The 12,241-nt window shown below is 37.7% G+C and overlaps 1 protein-coding gene across 1 annotated transcript in view; it reads right to left on the reverse strand.

The window, feature by feature from the left end:
* ARHGAP26 (Rho GTPase activating protein 26) overlaps window positions 1-12,241 on the reverse strand; it is a 517,227-nt gene that overhangs the window by 319,461 nt on the left and 185,525 nt on the right. The window contains exon 11 of the mRNA XM_049786899.1: window positions 6,647-6,725. Coding sequence (XP_049642856.1) covers window positions 6,647-6,725 — 79 coding nt within the window. The remainder of the gene's footprint in view (window positions 1-6,646; window positions 6,726-12,241) is intronic.

The raw sequence follows: 12,241 nt of genomic DNA on the forward strand, positions 1-12,241 counted from the left end.
AAGATGTTTTAACACACATTTCACCATATATGGTCCTTGTGCTACATGGGTTACAAATATGGATCCTTACACAATAATTTTATAGAAAAATAGTATAATTATCTCAATTTCGAAAGCTAAGAAGCAATCTCAGAAAAATTAGGTGTTACAATGGTAAGTAGGGATTTAAACTCAAGCTGGCTTGGGTGCACATTCTTAATCACCATTCAATCTGCCTCTAATCCTGGAATCTTTTTCACAGTAAGAAATCCTACTTCCTCCTTTAAATCCTCTAACAGCTCTCTTTCAGACATCAGGTGCACAACACAACAAGTTTTGAACTTGGGCAGAGTAGAGAAAGGTAAGAGATGGGCACATTTCATTCAACAAGTCCACATAGACAAAAGCAAAAATGTCTTGAAAATAGGAGTATAAGTAGCAAGGATGGCAAGTACTCTTACTAAAGGAATTGTTTTTTAATTATTTATATTTCATCCAGTGCAGACAGAGAAACTCCACTTATCCATGGAACTATGACTTCCTAACAATTTAATTGTGTACACAATAATAAAAAGAGCTAGAAATTGGAGACCTAGCTTATTTACACAAGATCAGACACTTACTGGCAATATTCCCTCATTTTATTAAGGGTATTTGATACTGGCCTACTGCAACTGTATTTCTGTTATGAAGGTATGAGGTAGAGCTATCTAAAATTGCCAGTATCTTGCTTTTTTATAACCTATAAGGTGACCATAACAATAAATAAATAAACAAACAAACAATACACAACTTTTGATGGTAGACTATTTGTGGTTTTGTGTTTTCTTTATATACAGTACTAAAAAAACATGCCGATGGTGTCAACCATACAAGGCAAGTACTCTATAGCTAAGTCATATCCCAGGTCCCCTCTACCACCTGATTATTTAAAGAGATTAAGTACTCACTCAAGTTACAAAAATAATTTATAATTGTTGGGATCAGAAAGAGAACACCTTTGAATTAAAGAGGTAATATAGAAAATTCTACATATAACATCAACCACAGGTGATTGAGCATATAGAAATACAGAGACTGATACCAGTGCAAAGGCTCAAGAATGTTTAATTAGAATCACTGACTTGCTGAGTCATCTTTACATAGTGAAGAAAACAATTAATACCTCCTGTTCATAATGATGGGCAGGCGAGCAGTAATGCTTTTTTTTTTTTTTTTTTTTTTTTTGGTTTTTGGGCCACACCCGGCGGTGCTCAGGGGTTATTCCTGGCTGTCTGCTCAGAAATAGCTCCTGGCAGGCACGGGGGACCATATGGGACACCGGGATTCGAACCAACCGCCTTTGGTCCTGGATCGTCTGCTTGCAAGGCAAACGCTGCTGTGCTATCTCTCTGGGCCCGAGCAGTAATGCTTTGGCTTGTTTGTTTGTTTGCTTGTTTGTTTGTTGTTCAGAAAAATGCTTAATCAGCAAGATTCAAAGATTAAAAAAAGAATTTTATTTTTTAAGAATTGACAGAAGATGGACAGAATGAAAATTTCTCTGAACTTCAATATTAACAAAACTTAAACTGAGGATACATTTTCAAGTTAATACAGAAGTCATCTGTTCCTACACCTATGACAATGTCTGTAAAGTTAAAATGAAAATGTCTAAGAATATAATAGTGATTCAGGACTTGGTCAACCAAGACTCACACAAAAATGAAAAAAATCCAGAATTATTTAAAATTTTCATCATAATAGTTATCTTGATGACAAGTAAAAATGGTTAGAGACCTATATAAGTATGTCTTTCATTTTCTTTTCTTACTCTACTGCACTGGCTAGGACTTCTAGTGTTATGTTGAATAAGTGCTAAGAATGCACTTTTTTGTCTTGTTCCCATTCTTAGGGGAACCCTAAAAATGACATTTGTTATAAACTTGTTTTCACTCCTGGCCAAGTACCAAAGAGCAAACTCTTTGAATATAAAATTTAATTGAATATACATTAGAGTGACAAGAAACTGTCATTTTTTTGAAACTGTCATTTTTTGTCTATCTTATGTCTACATCCTCTTTCTCATAAAAACAACTCCTTACTATTCTCTCAGGAGACACCAAACTCCCCCACCATCCATGCAGTCTAGTGCAATGGGCTTAAAGTTTATCCATCTCACTCAAGTCCAAGTACTTTGTCATATGAATGAAATGCAAACATAGGACTTCATTGGAATTATTAGGCAAAACTCTCCACTAGGCTTATTTGCAATTAACAAACTATGGTCCATGCTGGAAAGCTGACCTTCTCCCTGTGTTTGTTTATGAAATTTCACTGAAATGTAGCCATGTTTATTCATTTATATAATGCCCAGGCTGCTTTTGAGTCTCAGTAGTAAGATTGGGTAAGTCCAATAAGGTTCTTAAAGACTAAAATATTTACAGTCAGGCCTGTTACAAAAAATGGTTTCCAACCCCTGTCCTAAGTAGTAAGATTTAAGTTGGAAAAAGTTAGGAAGCACATCTCCACTACTTGAAAAAAACCTATTAGAAATGAAGCTCAGATAAAAGAAGAAACTAACTCCAAATATTATCAGTGTCCAGATTCAGTTGAACAAGAACTGTTAGACCCCAATATATACCAGTTATGTAAATAAAAATCCAGTTTGTGGGCCCAGAGAGATAGCACAGCGGCATTTGCCTTGCAAGCAGCTGATCCAGGACCAAAGGTGGTTGGTTCGAATCCTGGTGTCCCATATGGTCCCCTGTGCCTGCCAGGAGCTATTTCTGAGCAGACAGCCAGAAGTAACCCCTGAGCACAGCCGGTGTGGCCCAAAAACCAAAAACAACAACAACAACAAAAATCCAGTTTGTAAACAAATAAACCTAGCTTTTTTTTTTTTTTCAGGAAAATTTGGATTTGGTTTCATTCATTTGAATTCAAAGGTAGCTACACCACTAAAGTCCATAATGTTCATTTTAGAAACACAACTCTTTTTTATCCCCATTACATAGTCATGGATGTCTGATATTTTTTATATTTTGTGTATGTGTGTTTTCCTGCCACACCCATGAAATGCAAAAGATCAAATCAGGGTCAGCAGTGTGTAAAGCAGTGTGTGCCTTACCCACCATTCTATCTCTCCAGCCCATCCTTTGACATTTCTTTAGGCCAGAATGTCACTGGATGTTAAAACATTGTAAAACTAACTGATCTGACTTTTATTTAGGTTTATTTTCAATCAACCACCCTTAGGTATTACTATTGAACGATGATAAAACAAAGAATAGAAAAAAATTACCCTTCCTTCAAAAGAAAAATAAATCCAATACAAAACAATCAGTCACAGAATAAGGCATAAATATATAAATAAAAGATAGTTTCACCACTAACCTCTCCCTACAGTAATGTAAATACCCAAGATCAGATAGATAAAGTGGTTTCTGTTCCCTTATAAAGTCCAAAACTCTCATGGGGATAGTTTTAACTAATTAGGGAGCTGGTGATTAAAACTGGAAGTGCTAATTGCCTACTGGGTATATATCTCCAGTAATGTTCCCTAGAGGATTTCAGCAATAGGAGACAAAAATTAAGCCTAATATTCATGCCAATTATGCAGAATCACTGTCTACATTTATTTCTCTCTTCAGGAAACTAAAAATTACATGAAGGTGTGATTTTCAAAGCAAGCTATGAGTGTCTGTGTGAAAATAAGCTTATACATATTAGAAATCATTAATTTGTGTTTAAACTTGTCTTAATGTGTACTCTAAAGATGTTCTTTCAACAGCATGCTTTACATCTGCAGAGGCCAGATGTTAATCTATAGGAAAAAATGAAGTGGATAGGAAGAAAACCAATTATGCAGGTTTCAAGAAGGGGAGGAAGAATTGTAGTGGTGACTTAAAGAAGAGTGGGTGATGCAGTTTTAGAATTAGAGCTTAGTGAAAGAAAATGCTCAGTGCACACATGTCCACATACACAAAAGTGCACATGCATTGGGGGGGCGAGGGCTATGCATAATAGGAGTAATATACTCTGACAGAATTTTTTCCTCCTTGGACCCTCTCATATAATTTGAAGATGTATTGAAGTGTATTATAAAACTTTGTTAAAAATGAACTGAGGCACCTAGAGTGAGAGCACAGTAAGCAGGGCATTTGCTCTGCAAGTGACTGACCCAAGTTTGATCCCTAGCATCACATATGGTGCCCAGAGCCACCAGGAATAACTTCTAAACACAAAGCCAGGATAAATCCCTGAGCATCTCTGGGTATGGACCAAAAACAAAAACAAAAAAATTAAACTAAGAAGCTTTTTAACATGTTATTTCATTGAATATAAAAAATCAAATATGTCTTAAGAAATGGGCATTAAAGAGCAAAATATTCTAACTTTGCCAGTACAGGATGAATACTTTTAATTACCCCTATCGACTTCGTGCTTCTTTTGTCTTAAAGTGAAAAGCTGCCCTGATTACTAGCTAGGCATTTGAGTGCCTGAGTACAGACTAGATTTCCCATTCTATTTTGCAGATAGATATGGCCACATAACTGTGTTTATACCAATGCATCTTCATATCCTGGATGTTTTCATCTCTATTGCCTGAAATGAACTGGGAGGTCACAAGTTTAAAAAGAATAACCCTACCAAGTATGAGATTCATCTTATGTAAGTTGTTGTAATTTGTACTCTGTCTATTGGAGTAATCGAGCCTGTTGCCAACTAATATAGTAATTCACCATCTAAATAACTTGAGGCAAGTTATTTAATCTCCCTAAAGTTCAACTTCCTTATCTAAAAATAAAATAAAAACAGTTATTTTCTAAGGTACTAAGTGGAGTAAGGGTAAAAAAATGTGAACTGTTTAATATAGGCATTACCAAAAGAAGTGCTCAGCTAATAGCAACTGCTAAACAGTAGAGATGAGAAACTTAAGATATCTGCATTCAAAGGCAGTTCACTTTAAGCAGTGTCTGTGCCATAAGATCACAAAAAGGTAGGAATATCGATCTGCTTTGAGAGTTCTAGTAGCAACAATGTATTCCAGGGGTATCTTATATTAGTCTAGGAGAAGAATTAAGATTTCACAACATTCAAGAGTTTAGTAAACTACTTCGTTTAACAATTCTTTAAATCTCTCTGCATATTATAAAATGATATGGAAATACTAGCTGTTTATACTTTGGTGACAACACTGGGTTTCATGTTGATATATAAAATATCTGCAAAGAAAAAATACTAATCACTAGAGACCACCAAAGTAGAGTCAGCTGAGAAAGATCAACAACTAATCTGGAATCATATACATCTATATTGGCCACCAGGCTTGATGTTACAAGTTCGAGTTGTGTAGTCAGTGAAATATACGGTGTAAGGTCTACTGCATATTAGTTCCCCACTTTGGACAGTGCCTTTGGAAGGGATAATTACTAGCAGTATATTATAGATTCTTCTTAGTTTTTATTACTTATATTTATATAGTTATATTTAATATATTGCATATTATATACATAATATTAAATATATAATATACTATGTAGTTATATTTACACCTTTTTGTTTTGGTCTTAAGTACCACATCCAGTGGTGTTCAGAGGTTATTTATGGCTCTGCATTCAGGAATTACTCCTGGTTGTGCTTGAGGAACCATAGGGGTTGCCAGGGATTGAATCCGGGCTGGCTATATGCAAGACAAAAACTCCTACATGCTGTACTGTCACTCTGGCCCCCATAATTATTCTTAAAATAGAGACCATACCTGGGAGTACTGAGTGATCATCAGGATCATACCCAGGGCTTCTCAGGATCATATTCAGGGACTACCAAGGTTCTATTCAACAGTACTCAGAAGATCAGAAGATCCATGTCATGCCAGGAACAGAACTCAGAGCCTTGCACAAGATCAGCATATACTCTCACTTGAGCTATTTCCCCAGACTGTACTTTTAAGATTTCATAAACTTGACATTTGCTGACACTGCAGATGAGCTCTTTTGACACCAAGACAAGAAGACTGCTCTAGCTCCAGGAATTTTCCCAGCCAGAGTTCTTTCATGAGTTATACATGTTACAAGATACAAAAAAAAAAAAAAAAATCCCACCAATTTATATCAGTCAGTAGAGATGGGAGTCTCTAAAATGTGAACATAAATCACATGATCAGGCTTACGTCCTCCTGTCAGCCCTGAGACTCTGCTTATAGTAGCCTATGCTCTACTACATACAGGGAAGGTAAAATCAGAAGATGATGTTAATCTGTATGAACCTTTATGATTGTGAAAAGTGTTCGAGATAATGTTTATCTCTGTATTTCATAGAAGCATGTGATCAATAAAAACTGATTCCAAAAATATAATCATTAAGTACTGTGTTTTTTTTTAAATTCAAGTTATTAATAAATCAAACTGGGTTCTGCCTTCCCCTAGAAAAACTAGAAATTCTGCAATTTCCCTGGCCACAGGGCCATTCTGGCACAATATAATGCAGAATTCACACCTAAAGAATGAGAGATCAGAGCTCAGGAACCACATCCATGCAGATCATCAGAGTCTACAGATGTCTGGTAGCAGAAGCAACTCCCTCTGCTTCTCAAGAAGCCCAGCCTTTAAAGCAACAGCAGAAATACTGCACTCAAGAACAACTCAGCAGCCTTAACCTTGCTATACTTTCCGAAATTACTACTTACAGGTTCTCGACCATCCATGGCTTCCATCCAAAGTCTTCGGTCCTCTTCAGACATGGCCTGCATGGTGATAACCCCTGGCCTGCATGAAAAGGAAAACACCAATGTGAATTGTAAGGGAGAGAGAGGGAGAGGGAGAGAGAGAGGGAGAGGGAGGGAGAGAGGGGGAGAGAGAGAGAGACAGAGAGAGACAGAGAGAGACAGAGAGAGAGATATCCTAACAGAGCTAACAGAGATAAAACTTAGAGAAACACCTAAGAGAAAGGTTGCTGGGATTACTGACACAAGTGAGGCACAGATCTTGTTTTGGTTTGGTTTGGTTTGGTTTGGTTTGGTTTGGTTTGGTTTGGTTTGGTATGCTCAAAATTCCAGTTTCCAAAAGAAAAAACCATCTCCCTGCATTCATTCTTCTCAATATGACCTTCTCCACCTGGGAGAGTAGCACAAACTCAGAATGACATGATCCCATATATAGGTAATGAACACTGGGAATAAAGTAATTCCTGTTATGTCGAGTTTGTTCATGTTCTTCAAAATGCTTAAAAGCATTTTAAAAGTAGGAGTGCAGAAATACTTACTGAAATGAGAGGAATTGAAAAACAGAAATGAGAATGTTCCATACAAGATAAAGGGATCCAATCTCCTAATATTTAGTCTAGTGCTTCAAAATTTCTAGTAACATGAATTTTTGTACAGGTAGGCAGTCAGCTTTTTGGCTTTACTAGAGATAATATATGCCGGTTTTTTTGGTTGTTGTTGTTTTTTTTTTTTTTTTTTTTTGGTTTTTGGGTCACACCCGGCGGTGCTCAGGGGTTACTCCTGGCTGTCTGCTCAGAAATAGCTCCTGGCAGGCACAGGGGACCATAAAGGACACCGGGATTCGAACCAACCACTTTTGGCCCTGGATCGGCTGCTTGCAAGGCAAACACTGCTGTACTATCTCTCTGGGCCCTATATGCCATATTTTCAAATTCTTTATTTTTTAGTTCCCTCTATAACAGGTTCTACAAGAATGGGTTCTTTTTACTCATTGAAATCAGTTTGTTCTTTCAGAGCAAATACAAATACTCCAGAAAATATAAATGGTATCTGGTATGTTCCCATTTACATAAGGACACGACAAGAAGAGATTTTACCACAAAAATCAACTCAGGGGGCCGGAGTGGTGGTGCAAGCTATAAGGCATCTGCCTTACATGCGCTAACCTAGGAATGACCAAGGTTCAATTCCCCGGCGTCCCATGTGGTCCCCCTAAGCAGGAACCAGGAGTGATTTCTGAGTGCATAGCCGGAAGTAACCCCTGAGTGTCACCGGGTGTGGTCCAAAATCAAACAAAAAAAATCAACTCAGAAAGAGCTAAAAGCATAAAATGCAGTTCTTTACTGAGAGTCTACAGGCAGACCCTCAGAGTCCATAAACTACTTTCCTGCTCTAAATGTATTTATTCAAGCGGGCCAAAAAGAGAAAAAATACTCAATGACCACTAAGTTAACAGAGAAAATTACAGTCCTCAAAAAGCTAAGAAATGCTGACTCAAATCCTTAAAATTTGAGAAAGCCTGAGCTAGAGAGATCTATATAGCAAAAACAGAAGTTCTATTACCATGGCTCACAGCACTGCTAAGGATCGTGTACAATAATACACATGTGGCCTGACAATTCCAAACGATACCAGCCTGTTCATCCAACCCACAAAGAACTGTGGGTTCATAGTTCAAGACCACTTATGCAGATTGTATTTTAAACAATCACATTTGCATTTTTGCATAGATTCCTTCTCAATGTTGAAAGCTTTCAAAGATGTGAGCACTTAAGTACAGAGGCTCTGAGGGTTTGAGGGACACTGAAATAAGTGTGTGACTGTGTGAGGCTGATAACTAAGGTGTATTAGGGAAGAGAAAAGCTGGGGGTGCTGGAGTCTTAGTGTCTGGGTGGGGAAAACAGGGGATGAATAGGGGTACTGAGCATGAGAAACAATTGATGGGAGGGAGGGAACAAGAGAATGGTCATTCCTGTGAAGACCAATGAACACTGGTACTTGAATACAAAGATGATTCTGAAGTTAGTTCTCTCTTACAAGATGGCAAACTCTTGTCCCTAGATTACATAAGGGAACATTCTGAAGAAGGAGGAGTGTGACGGGTTCGGGATTGGGAGGCAGACAGGCAATCACATAGGGGCATTTGTCAAGAAACTTGGGTATTTCAGTAGTTTAGAGGTGAGGTAACTACATACATCAAAATCAGGAAAGAACGCATACAACTTTTCTAGAGTTAAAAAGTTGTTGATAGTTGAGTTTCGATCATATAACACTCATCCCTTCATCAGTGTTCATTTCACACTAGCAATTTCTCCAGTTACCCTCCCACCCCTACCCCAATACTATGGCAAATCTCTCTTTTCTCTTTCTCTCTCCATTTTATAGGAAACTGACTCAAAATCACTCTCTTTTTCTCTCTCCATTCTTATAGGAAACTGACCCGAACTATAAGTAAATTAAAAAATAACTATACACTTGCTAAGGATGCTGGGTGGGGAGAGGGAGGTAACTTGGGATCATTAGTGTAGAAGCACCAACACTGATGGGCTTGCAGTTGGAACATTGAATGCTCAAAACTAACTCTAAGGGTTCGGATCACAGTAGATTCTATCCTGATTTTGAAGAATAAAGGGCAAAACATGAATGACTTTAAAATGAAAAGTCTATGAAGCATTGGACTATGACAGAAATCTCCAGTCCCTGGACCTCAAGTATTTCTCAATGTTAGGCTTAGACCAATGATATCGAATTGGAAAGTCCTGTAGAGATTCCTGGTCTAATCCAATCAAGAGAATCTGAACTCTAGACTGGACTTCAGAACTTGGACTTAAACCAACTCCCCCATGCAGTTTTAGGTCGAAGGCCTGCTACACAGGACTTCCTATCCTCTCCTACCAGTTTCCTCCCTGCTGCCCTACACTGGAGAGCAAATGTCCTCCTTAGACTGGGGTTAAGTGGCCAATACGCCTCCGGTTCACTTCCTGCTAGATGCTCACCAGCAAATAGTGAGACCACAACAGTTGCCTAGTGTACCATGATCTCAGGGACCATGCAGATATCATATGATATCATATCATTATTGCATATTAAGTGAAATTTCCATCTCAAGCGACAAAGAGGAAGAGCAGATAAATTCAAAGTCTTTGAGGGGGCAATCCTGTAAGCTTTTATACCAGAAAGTCAGCAGGTTTTGTTTTGATGTTAAGAAAAATGTGAAAATAGAAATTATTTCCTACATATTGCTTTGTTTTCTTTTTTTATGGAAGAGGATGGTGAGAACTAGATAAAATGAGTGTAACTTTGTTCTAATCCTATTGCCCCAAGTTCAGATCTAACTTTCCACTGGCCTCTGGATCACAACTTCTCTAGCCACTTAAAAAGCATTCTTTCAGCTCCAAGTTTCTTTTCATTCATAACCATTTAAATAACTATTAGATAAATTTACTATGTGGGAATTTCCTAGAACCAAAATTAAAAGGTCAACTCTATTTTGGGAATAATCAGTAATCCCCCCCCCCATATTTACTGATCATGTGTCAATTACTCACAACACTGGAAACAAATGGCCTCAATTCATACTCACCTATGTGAGACCCCATAAGTTAGAAAATGGTAATTTCAAACTTTCTGTGTACAGTTCTGTTCAGTTCAAGTCTGAAATGCTTGTGGATTTTCATTAACAGAACTGAATGGGGTAGGAGTCATTGAGAGATAGAAAAGAGGGAGAAAGAGAGAGGGAAAAAGAGATAAAGCTTTCAAAAGAAAACCAGGAATAAGAAAGGGAAAATGTAAAAATATAAAAGATAAATAAAATAAATGATCAGACCAATTTCTAGCACTACAGAGCCATGTTTATTTATATATAAAACCCAATATTAAAGGCAAAACTAAAGCAACAACAAAAGTGTTGGAAACTGCACTATACACTACACATAAAACCATTTCTTCGGGGCCGGAGAGATAGCATGGAAGTAAGGCATTTGCCTTTCATGCAGAAGGTCATTGGTTCGAATCCCGGCATCCCATGGTCCCCTGAGTCTGCCAGGAGTGATTTCTGAGCATGGAGCCAGGAGTAACCCCTGAGCATTGCTGGGTGTGACCCAAAAACCAAAAACCAAAAACAACAACAAAAAAAACATTTCATCATCACAACTACATAATGAGGAAGAATACTGTTATTACTCCCACTTAACACATAAGAAAACCCAGGCTCAAAGAGATTAAGCGCCTTATCTACAATTCTAGATCCAAGACCTGAGCCCAGCAATCTAAAATCACTTTTACGCACAAATGTGAAGGTGTCACAGAACACGTGTTAACCATCCAAATCCTTGCCATCAGAATGGACTAGGTCTTTGGTCTCTGAACTCTCCATTCTATTCCTCTGGTCTGAGAGATTGTCTTTATTCCAGTAATAATCAATATAATTTTATGTTATCTTGATTACTATGACTTTATAGTATAATTGAAGTTTATGAAAGAAAAAGCTCAGATCTTTCTTCCCTAGATTCTTTCCGAGTTTGTATATAGACTCAGGAACATGGATAGGTAATCTTTGACAAAGAATTTTGGTATATGACGAAAACACTAATCAACAAATGGTGCTGGGAAACCTGGTAAGCCACAGGCAAAAAAATAAAATAAAATAATTCAGACCTATATCTCACACTATACACAGAAGGGAATTCAAAATGGGTTAGAGATCTTGATATCAGTCATGATTACCACATTATTTTGAGGAAAACAACTTCAGGACCCTTTATGACATTGAATTAAGGGTCATTTTCAATTATTCAATGGCACTGTACAAACAAAAACAAATGGGATTAGGGGCCGGGCAGGTGGCACAAACAATAAGGCGTCTGCCTTGCTTGTGCTAGCCTAGGATCCCATACGGTCCCCCAATCCAGGAGCAATTTCTGAACACATAGCCAGGAGTAACCCCTGCGCATCATGATGTCCCAAATAAATGGAAATATATCAAATTAAAATATTTCTTAATGGGGCCGGCGTGATGGCGCTAGAGGTAAGGTATCTGCCTTGCCAGCGCTAGCCTAGGATGGACCACGGTTCGATTCCCCAGCATCTCATGTGATCACCCAAGCCAGGAGCGATTTCTGAGCGTATAGCCAGAAATAACCGTCACCGGGTGTGGCTCAAAAACCAAAAAAAAAAGTTTCTTAATTACAAAAGAAATAATAACTGCAAAAGAAACCCTACAGACCAGGAGAAAATATTTACTCACTACTCACTGGACAAAGTTATTATAATTAGTATATAAAGTATGATTAACTTAGAAAACTTAACAAGTGAAGAGCCCACTCAAAAAATAGAGAGAAAAGCTGAAGACACTTTCTCAAAGTATATTTAGAAGTCTGCCTCACTTCTCATCAGGAAATAGCATATCAAAACACCAAGATATCACCTCATAACCAATGATACTTACAAAAATGAGGGGTGGGAGAGAGAAAGAAGAAGAAAGAAGAAAGAAGGAGGAGGAGGAAGAGGAGGAAGAAGAAGAAGAAGAAGAAGAAGAAGAAGAAGAAGAAGAAGAAGAAG

This window comes from Suncus etruscus, chromosome 14, assembly GCF_024139225.1.
Source record: "Suncus etruscus isolate mSunEtr1 chromosome 14, mSunEtr1.pri.cur, whole genome shotgun sequence".
Lineage (NCBI taxonomy): Eukaryota > Metazoa > Chordata > Mammalia > Eulipotyphla > Soricidae > Suncus > Suncus etruscus.